The 18,858-nt window shown below is 41.8% G+C and overlaps 3 protein-coding genes and 4 pseudogenes across 3 annotated transcripts in view; 6 read left to right on the forward strand and 1 right to left on the reverse strand.

Annotated features, from left to right (window-relative positions):
• Window positions 1–18,858, reverse strand: part of LOC141537360 (uncharacterized) — a 45,801-nt gene that overhangs the window by 15,098 nt on the left and 11,845 nt on the right. The window lies entirely within an intron of this gene.
• On the forward strand, window positions 1,696–3,544 carry LOC141537368 (alpha-glucosidase pseudogene; annotated as a pseudogene).
• On the forward strand, window positions 6,379–8,138 carry LOC141537370 (alpha-glucosidase pseudogene; annotated as a pseudogene).
• LOC141537366 (alpha-glucosidase pseudogene) lies at window positions 8,466–10,347 on the forward strand (annotated as a pseudogene).
• On the forward strand, window positions 10,561–12,320 carry LOC141537371 (alpha-glucosidase pseudogene; annotated as a pseudogene).
• Window positions 12,329–14,852, forward strand: LOC141537369 (salivary alpha-glucosidase-like). Its single transcript, XM_074258331.1, is given in 2 exon segments — window positions 12,329–14,310; window positions 14,312–14,852. Coding segments are annotated over 2 exon segments (1,701 nt in total). The 5' UTR covers window positions 12,329–12,834; the 3' UTR covers window positions 14,537–14,852.
• On the forward strand, window positions 15,003–17,723 carry LOC141537367 (alpha-glucosidase-like). The gene has a single exon (XM_074258330.1). The coding sequence runs from the start codon at window positions 15,932–15,934 to the stop codon at window positions 17,660–17,662; it is 1,731 nt and encodes a 576-aa protein (XP_074114431.1). The 5' UTR covers window positions 15,003–15,931; the 3' UTR covers window positions 17,663–17,723.

The raw sequence follows: 18,858 nt of genomic DNA on the forward strand, positions 1-18,858 counted from the left end.
ATACTCTCCGAAGATTTTTAAGAATCCGGGGTAAGTTGGGCCATTAAAAAACTCACTAAAATCATAAAAAATAAAGTTTTAATCGAAAGAAGTTGGATGTTGTCTAAAAAAAAATTGCGTAAATAATTCTGACATAAACCATCCACGTTTTATTTACAGCGGAGTTTATTGTCGCACTCTCATCTCCAGACTCCAGGCCAGAGGCTCCACAGGGTTCAATAGTTAACTCAACTGGACTTTGTTTTATTTTTCCGAAACATTTCATACCGCTGTCAGCCGCCACTGACACTCATCTCAAGTCAAACACACACGGATCAAATATTACACATACTCTACTCTGTCAGGTCTTTTTATTTTCCACAAAAAGGAAAAAAAAAAAAAAATGGCGAATAATAATAATGTAAAATAAATTTTCATAAATCACCTCGTTATTTAAAGATTCAACTGGGAATTTTACAAGAATATTTCTCTCGAATAATTCAAAGAGAAAAATTTAAATAAAATACATTTGCAATTATTAATTCCCTCGAAATAATTTAATGTCAAATGCTAAGTGATGAATTTTTATCAGATTTGATAAACTTATTGTTGCAATAAATTATTTATCATAAACTTCTTGAGTAAGTAAATGCCTCTTCAGCGTGTCCTCTATTTTGCAGGCGTGTAAACCATGAATTGTTTGCGTGCTTATAATATTTATCCATTAATCATAATGAAAACTTGATGTTAGCCTTTTTATTATCGTCCGTAATTACTCTTATCATTGTTATTATATTTAATTATTAGCTTATTATTATTATTAAATTGCATTACTCTGTAAAACTATTTAAATTTAGTGCATTACTGTTTTTAGTTGCAATTTTTATAAATTTATCTTTAGTTTAACCTTCTGTGCTTTTAATTTAATAAAAATTACTGAAAATATTTTTTTAATTTAAATTTCCCGGGTAATTTGTGACGTCATTAAAAGTGGCGCCATCTAACGGCAAAATTAATAAAAAATAATTTTGGTGCTGTCAATTTTTAAAACAAAAAGATACACTCGTTATATCAAATGTATTTTAGAATTTTTAATGCTACTGAAGTCACTAGAATAATGAAGTGGCGCCACCGTATGGCAAAATTTAGAAACAATAATTATGGCGCTGTCCGTTTTCAAAATAAAGAGATGCAGCTGTCTTATTAAATATATTAAATTAAATATTTTAGAATCTTTGAGGCTAGTGATGTTATTAGAATTTTGAAATGGCGCCACCACGCGGCAAAATTAAAAAATACAAATTTTGGCATTTTTAGTTTTAAATCCAAAAATATCTTTTTTTATGAAATATACACAATAATTAATTTTTTTTAACGAAATATTTTTCTTATTTAAAAAACAATTAATTAAAAAATAATTATACAAAAAATAAATCTTATTTTTTTGAAGTTGACAAAACGATTCTACTTATATCTTCAGCACCGGAACATCGTTTCCATCAAAATACTATAATGTCGCCATAAAATAAAATAAAATCTAAATCTATCCTTATAATAATAATGATAATCAATCAAATCAGCGTAACCACCACAGCGAAACCGCGACGACAAAAATACCTCCACCACTAACCAGGCCAAGGTCTATCTTACGTAAAGGAGTTTAATTAAAATTTCTCAAGTAATTTTCAGATAACACCTCAGTATTTTTAAAACCGTCCATATAAATACACAATGTCGACGAAACTGATCTTCACAATAATGTCTCTGTTCTCAGCGCTGCTAATAATTGGTTGCGTGGTGACATTCACCCTAACCTCAAAAACACCAAAGCAATGGTGGAACAACTCGATAATCTACCAGATATACCCACGGAGTTTTATGGACTCTGACGACGACGGAACGGGCGACCTTCCAGGAATCACGTCGAAATTAGAGCACCTGAAGGACTTGAACGTATCAGCGATTTGGATCTCGCCAATTTACTCGAGCCCGATGGCAGATTTCGGATACGACATCTCAAACTTCACGAACGTGGACCCGATTTTCGGAACGTTGGAAGACTTCAGCAACCTAACGACGAAGGCGAAATCTCTGGGGCTGAAGGTCTTGCTGGACTTTGTGCCGAACCATTCGTCAGATCAGCACCCGTGGTTCATCAACAGCGTGAATAAAATCAAGCCCTTCGACGACTACTACGTCTGGCTGGACGGAAAGTTGGTAAACGGGAGCTACGAGCCGCCTAACAATTGGCTGAGTGTCTTCGGAGGCTCCGCTTGGGAGTGGAACCCCACCAGACAGCAGTACTACCTGCACCAGTTCGCGAAAGCCCAGCCAGACCTCAATTACACGAATCCTGCTGTCAAATCAGAAATGGAGAAGGTGCTGACCTTTTGGCTGGACCACGGAGTGGACGGCTTCAGAATGGACGCGGTGAACTACCTGCTGGAGGACCCGCTGTTCCAGGACGAGCCGCTGAGCCCCAAAAGCCCCCTAGTTTCCGAAGACGACTACGAAAGCCTGGAGCACATCTACTCCAAGGACTTGGACGGGACTTTCGACGTCCTCAAGGCCTGGAGGAAGATCATCGACTCCCACAAGAAGGACAAGGAAGCCAAATTGGTCCTCACTGAAGCCTACGTTGATCTCGAGAGCATGAAGCGCTTCTACGAATCAGGCAGTGATATTCCGATGAACTTTGCCTTCATTGAAAAGCTCAACATGGATTCCACGACAATGCAATTCAAGAGAGCCATCGACGCTTGGCTAGCCATGGTCCCCAAAGGCCAGGTGGCCAACTGGGTCATTGGCAACCACGACAACCCCCGAGTCGCTGACAGATTCGGACCAGCCAGGGCTGACTTCCTGATCATGCTCACTGCCGTCCTTCCTGGCGTTGGCATTGCCTACTATGGCGACGAAATCGGAATGCAGGGCCGCCAGATGACCTGGGAGGAGACTGTTGATCCTGCTGGTTGCAATGCTGGACAGGAAAGGTTTGCAATCAAGTCCAGGGATCCTGAACGCACTCCTTTTCAATGGAGCAACCAAGTAAACGCTGGATTCTCCAAGGCCAATCAAACTTGGCTCCCGGTTAATGATAATTTTGAACAGCTCAATTTGGAGAACCAGAAAACTGAAGAAATTAGTCACTACAAGGTTTTTAAGAAGATGGTCCAGCTCAAGAGGAATTCTGTTGTTGTTACTGGAAGTGTTGAGGTTATTTTGGTCACTGAAGATGTCCTTGGTGTCGTCAGAAGAGTCGCTGCTGGAAATCCCGTCGTATTACTTGCCAACTTTAAAAATGAAACTGTCGTTGTTGACGCTAGGACTTGGATGAATATTCCGAAGAATTTAAGTGTTTTTCAGGCAAGTGTTGGCGCTGGAATTCCTTCTGGGGTTATCATGGATACTACGGAGGTTTACTTACCAGCTGAAGCTACTGTTGTCCTCCATTAAAGGTTTTTTAACGGAAATTTTTGGGGTATGGAATTTTGTGGGTTTATAAAATTTTGATTATTGTTATTGTTATTGTTGTTTAAATAAATAAAATTGTTTTAATATTTTATTGAGTGTATTATTGATAATTGATAACAAATATCTCAAGGATTTTATTGTAAGAGGATATAGAAATAATTCCCCGGCGTACAGGTAATGTAATGTTTCTGTTATCGATAAACCGATATCTAAATTAAATTCACAATCACCTGGTGATACTATCTACAATTGACACCTCAGATGCGATAATAGCTATCAAGGATTTAATGTTTATTTAATTGAGACTAATCGAATTACCAGATTTGTTAATTATCTATCCAATTATATAATATATATTACTACTTTGCTAGCGGACGTTGGTTAATTATTCAGATGCATTTTATCACATTTTATCCTCAATCTGGTCAGATGAATTATTGAATAAAAGACTAATTTAGGATATTGTAAGTTCGATAAATGTTTAATTGACATTTTGAATTTTTATTATCGATATTATTGAGAGAATATGAAAAATTTTGTTTCTAGGATGAATTATTAAGAAATAATTTTTTTTCTCGTAAAAAAAATGAGATTTTTACAAAAATAAGCTCATCCTGACATTACACTCATCAAGAACTTTCATTTGAGTACCCACATCAATTTTTCATATATTTTATATATTTATATATATTATATATATGTAATATATGAAAAATATATGAAAAATGCATGTGGGTACTCAAATAAAAGGTCTCGATGAGTGTAATGTCAGAGTGAGCTTATATCTTCAAAAATGTCAGTAATTAAGAAATTACCTTGTATCTTGAAAAATATTGACATTTTTAAAGATATAAGCTCATCCTGACATTACACTCATTAAGACCTTTCATTTGAATACCCACATTGATTTTTCATATATTTTATATATTTATATATATTATATATATGTATATATAAAAAATATATAAAAAAAAATGCATGTGGGTACTCAAATGAAAGCTCTTGATGAGTATAATGCAAGGATGAGCTTATATCTTAAAAAATGTCAATATTTAAAAAAGTACAATGCAATTTAATAAAATTCATTATATAAAAAAACAAAATTTTATTTATTTATAGTTCACAAAAGGCAGTCACATAGTGCTAGTTATTATAATTATTATTGTTATTATTAATCATAATGATAATAAATATCTTGAAAAAACATTTCCTGTTTATTATTCTTACATAATAAAAGTAATTAATGATCACAATAATAACAATGTCTTCGCGTCAAGAAATAACAAGTGTGACGTTATCAATTAATTACACATCCACAATAAGAGTGTTGTATACCTCCGATTTAAAAATATTTTATTTCAACTGGCAAATGTCACTCTGTTATTATTCTTATTATTATCTTGGCAACTATCAATATTATCTTATACAACACTCAGTTTATCATTATTATTACTATTACTCATGACTTACAAGAATCATCTATGACATTACCAATTATATCCGCTTACTGTCATGTCAATATAAATATATATATACTCGTTTAAATTCCAACTTTTAAAAATTAATTGTAATATTGATAACGTCCTGTTCTATTTTTTAATTAATTTAAACCAACGGATGTCACTTTAATAATTTGTTAAATAATTCTAAATTTTCCTCACCAGAAATAAATAATTCAATTAAAAAGTGACAGATAAGTAATTATTTATTCTCCATACCCGAAAATATAATTTTATTAGTTAAAATGACACACTAGATGTAGTTTTATTTCAAAAAATTAATCAATAATTTAAATTAAAAATTTTTTAATTTCTCGCCACTAAAAAACAAAAATCAAAATTAATTTAAACCGCAATAACTTTTTAATGAATAAACCGATTTTGACGCGGTTAGTTACATTCGACGCAGTTTTTCAGCCTTCTAAAGCAGTAAAAATTTTGAATAAATCGTACGAGGAATTTCAAAAAAATTTTGAAAAAACATTTTTTTGGGTTTTTTTTCGTTAACGATAACTCACGAACGAATCAACCGATTTTGACCGGGCTGGCGGCGATCGACGTGGTTTTTTTATGTTAAGAGCTGGTATGTATTTAGAAAAGATCGATAAAGCCGTTTTGAAGTTATTTCGAAAAAAACCAAAAAAAAAATTTTTTTTTTTAGTTTTTTGGAAATTTCTCACAATTGACTTGCCCAAATCGCTCCAAATTGTACTCAAAATCTTCGTTTGGTCAAGATCTTTCGCACAGAGCCAACCGCGATGAAATCGGTCAAGTCGTTCAAAAGTTATGAGCTTTTTCCAAAATGGGGGTTGGGGCGGGGGGAGCCAATAATTCCTCATTTTTTGAAAAATTAAAATTTTCTCTGCAGGAAGTTCAAAAACAGAACCAATTTCAAAAGAATATCCATGAATAAAGAAAGCAATAGCGTATCTCTGGAATGAATAAAAGAATAATCACCCAAATAAAGAAACACAATTGATCCTGTTCAACCTGTTAATAAATAAATTCCCCTTGAAGCTCGTAGCGAAAAAAAATCAATTATCAATCTTCAAAGCATATTAATTACAACTGGGATAAAATTCCATCACTCTCCTATTCAGCGAGTTCTATTGTATATTTGATCACTGAATGATGTGTGTTTAACTCATTGTATTTAAAATTGATTATACGAAAATCCATCTCTATTTGATTGCGCCTCCAGCCCTCCCCTCTCGCCCCACCCCTCATCAATCTTCACATATTACACATGAATAAATACAATTTGCCAGAATAATAGACATGAAAATTTTCTTCGAAAACTTTAAAAGTAGTTTAAAACAGTAATTTGATTTAAAAACACTTCCCATACCTAGAATAGCTGATAAATCAAATCTAATCTAGAATTTTTATCAGCAATCTAACTATAAGACGGGTTGGCGTCAAGAGTCTCCAGCAATCAACAATGTGGCTGCTATTCTTAATACTAACCGTAGTCTCCGCCCAGGAGCCAACAAAATGGTGGGAGAACTCGTTTATCTACCAAATCTATCCACGGAGCTTCAAGGACAGCAACGGGGACGGAGTGGGGGACCTGAAAGGGATCACATCAAAAATGGACCACCTGGCTAGATTAGGGATCTCAGGTTTCTGGATTTCTCCAGTGTGCGAGAGCCCGATGGTAGATTTCGGCTACGACATCTCAAACTTCACTAACATCGACCCAGTCTTCGGAAATCTCCACGACATGGAAGACTTGATCAAGGCCGCCCACCAGAGGGACCTCAAGGTCATCCTTGACTTTGTTCCAAACCACAGCTCGGACAAGCACCCGTGGTTCCAGAAGTCCGTTCAGAAGATCAAGCCCTACGACGAGTACTACATCTGGAAGGACGCCAAAATGGTTAACGGAACCCGTCAGCCACCCAATAACTGGCTGAGCGTGTTTCATGGCTCGGCCTGGACCTGGAATGACGTCAGGAAGCAGTATTACTTCCGGCAGTTCACCCCCCAGCAGCCGGACCTTAACTACCGCAACGCCGCGCTCAGAAAGGAAATGGAAGACGTCCTTGTTTTTTGGACGAATCGCGGAATTGATGGGTTCCGGGTGGACGCGATCATCCACGCTTATGAAGACTCCAGGATGCTGGATGAGCCAGTGATTCCTAACTCTGGATACCCTGCGGACAATTGGAACTCCCTGAACCACATCTACACTCGCAACCAGAACGAGACTTATGATTTGGTCGCCAGCTGGAGGAAAGTCCTGGATAATCAGCCCGGGGACAAGAAGATCCTGATGACTGAAAGTTACACTGGACATGGCGAGCAGCTGGAGAATTCCATGCGGTACTATCGCGCTGGATCTGATGTCGCTTTTAACTTTATGTTCCTTGGAACGTTGAACAACAAGTCAACGCCGCTGGATTTCAAAAAGGCAATTGATTCTTGGATGAACTACCTACCCAGTGGGCAGGAGGCCAATTGGGTGATTGACAATCACGACAACAACAGAGTTAATACTAGATTCGGTGGCGCTAGGAAGGATCAGTTTGTTATGCTGACGGCTATGCTTCCTGGAGTTGGGGTTATGTACTACGGAAACGAAATTGGGATGGACGACACCTGGTTGTCGTATAAGGAAACTGTCGATCCGGTTGGATGCAATGCGGGACCTCAGAAGTACAATATAACTTCCAGAGATCCGGCTAGGACTCCGATGCAGTGGGACAATTCTACCAGCGCTGGATTTTCCAGCAACAAGACTACTTGGCTTAGAGTCAATCCTAATTACCAGAGCATCAACCTGGCCAGCGAGCAGAACGATTTTAGGTCACACTTTTCGATCTTCATCAAGATGATGGCGTTGAAGAGGTCTGGAAGGTTGGTCAACTCGACGACTGAGACGGTGGTGATCGGCGACAAGGCTCTGGGCGTCGTCAGGCGCCCAATTGGTCCAGGGAGAATCTATGCTATGGTGATTAATTTTGATAGCAAGCCGATGAAGCTAGATGCCGCTGCTTGGATGAACATCCCGGAGAACATGAGGATCCTGGTGACCAATCGGGACTGGAAGACCTTCAGCTGGGATGTTGTTAAGATTACGGCTTTGGAGATGCCTGCTTACGGCTCCATTGTTCTTATGCCTTATTAATATATTTTATTATTTATTAATGTACTTGAGAATAATAAAGATTTTTAAATTAATAAGTTGTTCTTTTCGTTTTAGCTTGAATTTCTTGACGTCTAGACTAAGTGTTAGGGATCAGATCATAATTATCATATTAGCGTCAGGAATTAAACAGCACTTTGAGGAATTATTAATGATTGTTCTCATTGTCTATAGTTTTGATAAAATATGAAAGGAAGCGTACCGTCTGGTGCATAACAAAAAGGAATTGATGAAAAGATAGGCGGGCTGTCAATAATTGAGTTTGCAGAATAGATAAATAATGCAACCACTTGTCACAGTTCTGCTTTTAGTATTGAAGGAAATAACAATGCTTATCACACTTGCGGGTATATAATGCTCACGGAGTCGGTTAGTCGATAGTTCGAAATGTTACGTGAACTAGTTCTCATTTCCTTGTTTGCTATTGCGGTAGCTGGGCCACGTGGACCACATGGACCACATGGGCCGCCTGGACCAAAAGGACCACATGGCCCACATAGACCGCCTAGACCACAAGTTACCAATCAAACCCAATCCTACAATTCATCATCAGTCAATTCAACAGCTACCGAATGGTGGCGAGACACCTTCATCTACCAGATCTACCCACGAAGCTTCAAGGACAGCAACGGCGACGGGATTGGAGACTTGAACGGTGTCCTAGAAAAAATCGACCACTTCGCTGACATGAATGTCAGCGCCCTGTGGTTCTCTCCAATCTTCAAATCCCCCATGGCTGATTACGGTTACGACATCTCGAACTTTACCGACATCGACCCACTCTTCGGAAGCCTATCAGACTTCAAGAACGTAACAGCAGCAGCGCACAAACGAGGTCTCAAGGTGATCCTCGACTGGGTACCTAACCATTCCTCAGACGAGCACCCTTGGTTCAACAAATCCATCAACCGTATCAAGCCTTACGACGACTACTACATCTGGCGAGACGCCAAGATCGTCAACGGAACGCGTCAGCCACCCAACAACTGGCTGAGTATCTTCTTGGGGTCAGCCTGGACCTGGAACGACATCAGACAGCAGTACTACCTCCACCAGTTCCTGGACAAGCAGCCGGACCTGAACTTCCGTAACGCAGACTTGAGAAAAGAAATGGAAGACGCTTTGGTGTTCTGGGCAAACAATGGCGCTGATGGCTTCAGAATCGACTCGATGATCTTCATGTACGAGGATTCTCAGTTCCGTGATGAACCGTTCATCCCCAACACCGGCAAGCCTTCTGACGATCCAGCAACCTTGGACCACATCTACACCCAGAATCAGCCTGAAGGCTACGACTTGCTCCAGTCCTGGAGGAACAAGCTTGACGCTGTTGGAGGTAATCAGCGGAAGTTTATCATCATGACTGAAGCCTACACCACGCTTCCTCTTACCGTCAAGTACTACAAGTACGGCGCCAACGTTCCCTTCAACTTCATGTTCGTCACCGGGCTGAACAACAAGTCCTTAGCTTTGGATTTCAAGCGAAGCATCGACGGCTGGCTGAACAACATCCCCGAGGGTGACTACGTCGCCAATTGGGTGGTAGACAACCACGACAACCAGCGAGTCGCCAACCGCTTCGGTCCTCAACGTGCTGATCAGCTGACGATGCTTGCTGCTGTCCTGCCAGGTGTTGGCGTTATCTTCAATGGCGATGAGATCGGTATGATTGGCGCCAACATCTCCTGGGCAGACACCGTTGATCCCCAAGCTTGCTTAGCAGGCCCCGATCGCTACCTCAGCGTCACCAGAGATCCTGAAAGGACTCCCTTCCAGTGGGACAACTCCACCAGCGCTGGGTTCTCCAGCAGCAACAGCACCTGGCTGCCAGTCAACCCCAACTACAAGACCCTTAACTTAGCCAATCAGCAGAACGACCCTGACTCTCACTACGGAATCTTCAAGCGTCTGGTTGCCTTGAAGGCCAAGGACGTTGTCAAGAAGGGAGAGACTGAAGTCGTCCTAGCCACTGAAGACGTCCTCAGCGTCGTTAGAAGACTACCCAACAACAACCCAGTTGTCCTGATGGTCAACTTCAAGACGACCAATGTTACCATTGATGCTGCTGCTTGGTTGAACATCCCTACCAACTTGACGGTCTACGCTGCTAGTGTTGGATCCAATATCAAGACTGGCTCCAAGGTCAACACCTCCAACTTCAATCTTCCTGGCGCTGTTTCCGTTATTCTTTATTAGTTGCTAAGTTATTTTTCTGTAGATTCGTTTAATAAATCTTGTTATTGCAAACTGATATTCTTTTTTTATCGTAATCCTTATCTTGCTTTGCTATCAGTAAAAAATTTATGGCAAAAATGTAATCACCTGATGATTGAATTTTTAACTGATAGAAGAATAATCTAAGATAAGATTTACTTCCAAGATTTGAATATTGGAATTCCACAAGGTTAATGCTATCATCATTTTTTTTTTATCAACAATTTAAACTCTCGACAGTTTTGATGATAGCCAGTACTAGCCGAGATGCGTCGCGTGTTAGTTCTATTCCTGCTGATCGCCAGCGATTCGCTGGCCCAAAATTCTGGGGAATGGTGGCGAGACACCTTTGTCTATCAGATCTACCCACGAAGTTTCAAAGACAGCAATGGCGACGGAATTGGAGACCTAAATGGAATCACCTCCAAGCTGGATCATCTAGGAGACTTGGGAGTGAGCGCGCTCTGGCTGTCGCCAATCTACACCAGCCCAATGGTGGACTTTGGATACGACATCGCGAACTTCACCAACATCGACAGTATCTTCGGAACACTTGGTGACTTCTCAAAACTGGTGAACAAGGCCAAGAGTTTGAATTTGAAGGTAGTCCTAGACTTTGTTCCTAACCATTCTTCGGACAAGCACGCCTGGTTTCCAAAGAGCGTCCAGAAGGTCAAGCCCTACGACGAATACTACGTCTGGCGGGATGCCAAGATGGTTAACGGAACACGTAAGCCGCCCAACAACTGGCTGAGCGCCTTCCAGGGTTCTGCTTGGACCTGGAGCGACGTCAGGAAGCAGTATTACCTCCACCAGTTCGCCGCAGGACAACCTGACCTCAACTACAGAAGCTCAGCTCTTCAAGAAGAGATGAAGAACGTCTTGCGCTTCTGGCTGAAGCTTGGCGTCGACGGGATTCGAATTGACACCATCCCAAATCTGATTGAAGACTCCAGGTTCCTCGACGAGCCCAAGATCCCCAACACTGGTCTTCCAGACACTGATCCCGGCACTCTTCAGCACATCTACACCGCGGACCAAGGCGAGACCTACGACATCTTAAAGTCCTGGAGACAGGTTTTGGATTCCAGCAACGGGACCAAGAAAATCATATTGACAGAAGCTTGGACCAGCTTACCCTTGACGATGAAGTACTACACCTACGGATCCAACGTCCCCTTCAACTTCATGTTCATCAACCAGCTGGGTAACTGGTCCACGCCTTTAGACTTAAAGCGGGTGATTGATCGCTACCTGAACAGCATCCCCAGTGGTCAGCAAGCCAACTGGGTGGTTGGTAACCATGACAGTCACAGATCTGGTTCAAGGTACGGCGAGCAGCGGGCCAACCAGATTCCCATGCTAGCAGCTGTCCTTCCAGGAGTTGGTGTTCTTTACAACGGAGATGAGATCGGGATGATCGACAAACAACTTACCTGGGCGGAGACCGTTGATCCTGCTGGATGCAACGCAGGACCTAGCAGATACAACGTCACTTCCAGAGACTCTGAGCGGACTCCCTTCCAGTGGGATGCTACCAATAACGCTGGATTCACTACTGGCAACAAAACTTGGCTGCCAGTTCATCCGAATTACAAGACACTGAATCTGGCTGCGCAGAAGGGAGTCAGTACGTCGCACTACGGACTCACCAAGCAGCTGGTGCTGCTGAAGAAGAACCAGATCATAAGGACTGGATCCACCCAGTTGGTGGTCATTGGAAATGATGCCTTAGGAGTGGTCAGGCGGCTGGATTTCTCAAGGACAGTCGTCTTGCTGATCAACTTCACCAACAAGCAGCTGAAGGTCGACGCCACTAGCTGGCTGAACATTCCTGAAGTTATGACTGTTTACGTAGCTTCTGTTGGATCCAAGATTACACCCGGGTCTCGTGTTAATACTGCAGCTCTCAATCTACCCGCTGCGGCTTCTATTATTCTCAAGTAATCGATAGTTGGATGTATGTAATGAAAATTTGAATAAAGAATTGTGCTATTGAAATGAAATTGATTTATTTTGTTTCTGAAGAAAAGCTGTTAAAAAAATTCTAGATTAATTAAAGAGTTGACATCCTTTAGAGATTTATTAGCTAGATTATCATAATAATAGTTATATGAGTCTGATTATTTGTAACGTATGATATAAGGCACCTACATGAGGTTTGGATTAATCGGATCAAGTTGGTTTCTTTGTTTTTATTTTAGGGCGCGTGGTTATGTCTCTCGAGTTAGTAATTAGGAGTGACAGTTGAGACAGCATTGTTGCTAGAGTTAATATTCTCGAGCGTTCACCCTCGGAAGAATGAACTTTATCTTCTATAAATACCTAGAATAATAATTAACCAGGTAAAGTTCGCATTAAAAGGTGAAATCTAATTAGATAAATTTTTTATAGAAACACAGAATTTTCCGTAGATTAGAGAATTACAAATACTGTTATCAAGGAACGGATCTTGGTGTTGGTTGAAGATACCAGCCAGATAAAAGGAGAGTGACCAAGGCTTCTGAGACAGTTTCCAAGATGCTAGAACTGGTGATCGTGTCGTTAATCTTATCACTGGGATGTCCTGAGCCCGCGTCAGCCCAGAATGGTTCCACAAGTGGTGAATGGTGGAGAGACACCTTCATTTACCAGGTCTACCCCCGGAGCTTCAAGGACAGCAACGGGGACGGAGTCGGAGACCTGAATGGGATCACCTCCAAGCTGGATCATCTAGCAGACTTGGGGGTCAGCGCAGTCTGGCTATCACCGATCTACGCCAGCCCAATGGTAGACTTCGGATACGACATCTCGAACTTCACAGCAGTGGATCCAACCTTCGGAACGCTGGCTGATTTTACGCGTCTCGTCGCAAGAGCAAAGGCGCTAAAGCTGAAAGTAATCCTGGACTTTGTTCCAAACCACAGCTCAGACAAGCACCCGTGGTTCCTCAAGAGCGTCCAGAAGGTCAAGCCCTACGACGAGTACTACATCTGGCGGGACACCAAGATGGTCAACGACACGCGTCAGCCACCCAACAACTGGCTGAGCTCGTTCCAGGGCTCAGCTTGGGAATGGAACAACCAACGGAAGCAGTACTACTACCACCAATTCACCAGAAGCCAGCCAGACTTCAACTACTCCAGCTCAGCTCTTCAATATGAAATGAAGAACATCCTCCGCTTTTGGGTTAACCTCGGCGCAGATGGGTTCCGCGTCTCCGCAGCCAATTACTTGGTGGAGGATTCTCGATTCCTTGATGAACCCAAGAGCTGGAAAGCTCCCTTCCTCCCAGCTGGTGATCCTGATTCCCTGAATCACGTCTACACAGCGGACCGTGACCAATCCTACGAAATTCTTCAAACCTGGCGGAAGTTTCTGGATTCTCTCAACGGAACCCGTAAGCTGATCATCACCGAGGCCTACACCACCCCGTACTTCACCATGAAGTTCTATCAGGACGGATCCAACATCCCCTTCAACTTCCACCTGATTCGCAACATCTGGAAGAGTTCTGGAGCTTTGGGGTTCAAGAGAATCCTCAACGACTACTTCAACGAGCTCCCCGCTGGAGCGACTCCCAATTGGGTAACTGGGAACCACGACAATCACCGCATTGGCTCCAAGCTCTACGAGGCCTGGATCGACCACATCAACATGATGGCCGGGGTGCTGCCCGGAGTCGGTGTCATCTACAACGGCGATGAAATCGGCATGGTTGAACGAGCCATGACCTTCAACGAGACTCTGGACCCAGCGGGGATCAACGCTGGCGCTCTGTATAGGCTCAAGTCACGGGATCCATCGAGGACGCCCTTTCAGTGGGACAACTCCACCAGCGCTGGCTTCTCCAGCAGCAACAGTACTTGGCTACCAGTCAATTCCAACTACAAGACTCTCAACCTCGCCAATCAAAAGAACCAGACCTACTCTCACTACGCTGTTATGAAGAAGGTCATCGGTTTAAAGCAGTTCCCCGTTATCAGAAATGGTACCACCGAAGTTGTTGTCATAAACTTTCCGTGTGGCTATTGTCCGTCGTTTGCAGAATCAGGTTGCTGTTTTACTGATGAATGTCCACAAAACAGCAGCACGTCATGATATCGCTGCTTTTATCAATGCTCCTGATAAAATGACGGTCTATGCTGCTAATTCATTGGCCAATATCTCAGTAAATTCAGCCGCTGATTTAACGGACTTAACGATTGGTGGATTTGGGGCGGTTGTTTTCGTTAATTTTTGAAAAATAATTCACCAACAGCCCGTTATTATCTGTGTTATCTGATTAAAATAATAACCAAGTGCAGTTGAGCAAGTAATTTCACCGTTACTGAAATAATAATACCCTTCAATTTATTTTTTAATTAATTTTAATTGGAAATTTGTAGGCTGCTGTGATAATTAAAAATTTATCTTTGAATTTCTTTTTTTTTTTTTAGCCCATTCAACGCACCAGTTAAATTATCAGTGGTGGCAAAATAATTGTACGGTGTTTTAATTGAATAATCAATGACGCTGTGTTAAAAGTTTAAATTAATAAAAATTTTTTTATGCTTGTAGTTGCTCATTTTTACATGTTAAAGTTATTTTACATATACCACGTTAGATGCCTGCTGAAAAATCTGCTCTAGAATTTTTTTTAATGAAAAAAAAAAAAATAAATAAATAAATAACTCTAAGCTGGGATCGATCCCGGATTCTCATAATTAAATTTGGTCATTTTTCAAATTGCGATATCTTAGAAACTAATCGACGGATTTGGTTGGTTCAAGGTTACTTTTAATTCAAATGACTTTCTATGTCAGATATACTTTGTCCGGAGCCTGGATCTCTCAGCGGGGTAAGATGGGCCGGTTCGGGTCAGAGAAAAAATTAAAAATTTTAAGTTTTTTGTTAATATCTGCCCGGCAAAACACATGGGAGGCTGATTGAATTTATAAACAAAGCACTCTGGCTGAATTTATAACCAACATAAATATCGAAAGGACAGTAAACATTATTTTATTATCAAAAGTTTCCACAGATAATTGAACATGCGAAAAAAAAAAACGTTATCGCTTGTCAACATTGACTCGATTTTGCCGAGCGACTTTCATGGGTGACTAGTGCCGTTGATAGCTGCTCGAGGGATTTGGTGACAAATTCGATGAATGGTCCCTTGATGACATTCAAGATCAAGATCAAGATATTCCAACCAGGTAAGTTGTAAATCCATCATCCAGGTTGAGGACAGACATGGATCAACTTTTCAATTTAAAGATTATGATCCTGGTGATAGTTCAGTTTGCCCCTGTTCTTTTGAAAGTTTGCTCAAACCCTCTTGATAGAGTAACAAAACAATTTCCGAGAAAGCAGATGCATGTAAGCTGGTTAAAGCCCTTCCGTGTTACTGCGAATAAAGAAACGTCCGTTGGAACTAAAGCGAATCGATATTTTTTCATTGAGGCAACTGCGCAAACAACGTATCCACGAGAACAATATTTACTGTTTATCTCGGTTAATCTCCCGCATTAGTAGAAACAACTTGATGGGTTAGATAGCACCTGGAATTTTCTCACTATCATCAGTCCAGAAAAAATACTGTTATCAAGAAATGGATCTTGGTGTTGGTTGAAGATACCAGCCAGATAAAAGGAGAATGACCAAGGCTTCTGAGATAGTTTCTAAAATGCTAGGACTAGTGATCGTGTCGTTAATCTTGTCACTGGGGTGTCCCGAGCCCGCGTCAGCCCAGAATGGTTCCACAAGTGGTGAATGGTGGAGAGACACCTTCATCTACCAGGTCTACCCCCGGAGCTTCAAGGACAGCAACGGGGACGGAGTCGGAGATCTGAATGGGATCACCTCCAAGCTGGATCATCTAGCAGACTTGGGGGTCAGCGCAGTCTGGCTGTCACCGATCTACGCCAGCCCAATGGTAGACTTTGGATACGACATCTCGAACTTCACAGCAGTGGATCCAACCTTCGGAACGCTGGCTGATTTTACGCGTCTCGTCGCAAGAGCAAAGGCGCTAAAGCTGAAAGTAATCCTGGACTTTGTTCCAAACCACAGCTCAGACAAGCACCCGTGGTTCCTCAAGAGCGTCCAGAAGGTCAAGCCCTACGACGAGTACTACATCTGGCGGGACGCCAAGATGGTCAACGGCACGCGTCAGCCACCCAACAATTGGCTGAGCGAGTTCCAGGGTTCAGCTTGGGAATGGAGCAACCAACGGAAGCAGTACTACTACCACCAATTCACCGTCGGCCAGCCAGACCTCAACTATCGTAGCTCAGCTCTTCAAGAAGAGATGAAGAACGTCTTTCGCTTCTGGCTGAACCTCGGCGTGGACGGGTTTCGCGTCGACGCCATCAACTTCCTAGTTGAAGACTCCAGGTTCCTCGACGAACCCAAGATCCCCAAGACCGGGCTAGCTGATACTGATCCCAGGACTCTCCGGCACATCTACACCTCAGACCAAAACGAGATCTACCAACTAGTTTCATCTTGGCGCCAGCTTATCGACTCCTACAACGGCACCCGCAAGCTCCTCCTAACCGAAGCCTACACCACTCCAGCTTTCACCGCCAAGTACTTCCAATACGGCTCCAACATCCCCTTCAACTTCATTTTCCTCCGGAACATCACCAGCCCCTCCAAGCCTCTGGACTACAAGCGCGCCATCGACCGCTTCATCAACCTGGTTCCTCCTGGGTCCACTCCCAATTGGGTCACTGGTAACCACGACAACTCCAGAGTCGCCTCCAGATTTGGCTCACACCGAGCCGACCAGATCACCATGATCACCGCGGTTCTTCCTGGAGTCGCCATCATCTACAACGGCGACGAATTGGGGATGATTGATCGGCCCATGTCCTGGAAGGAAACCATTGATCCAGCGGGCTGCAATGCTGGACCCAGCAGGTACAACCTCACTTCCAGGGACCCCGCCAGGACTCCCTTCCAGTGGGACGCTACCAAAAACGCTGGATTCTCCACCGGAAACAAGACCTGGCTGCCCATCAATTCTAACTACAAGACTCTAAATCTCGCCACTGAAAAGACCTTGGCCAATTCTTCCTACTCCATCACCAAGAAGTTGGTCGCCTTGAAGCAAAATCCTATTGTCAAGACTGGAACCACCGTGGTCACTGTCATCTACGAGTATTTCCTCGGAATCGCCAGACGCCTGCCCAATCAGAATCCTGTTGTCCTGGTGGTAAATCTTTACAACCATTCAATGCACGCTGATGTTGCTACTTTCATGAATATCCCCAAAAATATGACCGTCTACGTCGCCAACGCTGCTGCTAAGCTATCAGCTGGAACTAGAATTGATACCTCTTTTTTGCAGCTTCAGGGCAACGCTTCCGTAATTCTTATTTAATAATTGACAATTATATCGGGTGATTAATCATTTAAAGTCCAATAAATAAATTTTGGAGTAATTTTGAATAAGCATATTTATCAGCAGCACCTTCCTACTCTAAAAGTAAATATAAATCCGTGAATTATTCATTCCCCATGAGTGTTATCAATCGATCGACTCAACACCAGCAAACTTTGTCTCCCCTTCCACTCTTGCTGCTCCGAATCTTTCCCCACTCTTTAATTCTACTCCTAACTCTCACAATCCGCACCTCTCCCGTAACTCAATCACATTTTACAACGCTTTATTGTTCCCCATCAACTCACTTGAAGATTAAAGCATATTTACATGCGCTGGATGCTTGTATTAAAGTGTACCCAGCTAAAAAAAAAAAAAAAAAAAAAAATAAAAGATTTGAAACCGACAGTAATAAAACAGCGTGAAATTTTTTATAAAATTCTTACGCTCTGCCGCTCCAATCACGTTGAGTGCACACTCTTCCGGAGTAAACACCTTATTTTTTTCGGCACTGGATTCAAAGATAATAAGTCATAAAAAAAAAAAAAAAAAAAAAAAACATCTAAGCTGGGATCGATCTCGGATCCTCCTCATTACATTTTCAAATTGCAATATCTCAGAAACTAATCGATCGATTTAATTGGTCCTAGGCTACTTTTTATCCCAATTGCTGTACCTTGAAGATTCACTTTGTCCGGAGCTCGTATCTCTCAGCGGGGTAAGATGGGCCGGTCTGGCACAGAAGAAAAAGTCGAATTTTTCAAGTTTTTTTTTGCCGTTTAAGCGCAAGTAATACATGTAGTGGTAAATACAGTTAGTGGAGCATCCAATAACAGGATCACATGATCACGTGATCTTTTGATGATATTTTATCGTGACGGTTTAAACTAACAGGTTTACCAAGCTGTGAATACAGAAGATTCCAGGACAATTGGCTGGAAATCCCATTGGATTGTGGATATGAACCTATTCCGGACCGAAATACTCTGCGGGTAAGTATATATATATATGAACAACTGGGGTATCAGGGCCACGGCAACCTACCACCCGACCAATACCACCTAGGCTGGCTCTCAATTTCAGTTCGCCCGCGTTATCGAGAGAGTTTATTGCTTGATCGGTGTATTAACCTACACCATTTATATTATTCATATATATATACATATATATTATTTTCATTTGAATTATCAATGTTT

This window comes from Cotesia typhae, unplaced genomic scaffold (assembly GCF_013202065.1).
Source record: "Cotesia typhae breed Kobodo isofemale line unplaced genomic scaffold, CoteBio_Ctyphae scaffold_91, whole genome shotgun sequence".
In the NCBI taxonomy this organism is placed as follows: Eukaryota; Metazoa; Arthropoda; class Insecta; order Hymenoptera; family Braconidae; genus Cotesia; species Cotesia typhae.

Excerpts from the sequence above, each read along its gene's own strand:
- LOC141537367 (XM_074258330.1), top strand. The coding sequence starts at position 15,932 with ATGACCAAGGCTTCTGAGATAGTTTCTAAAATGCTAGGACTAGTGATC.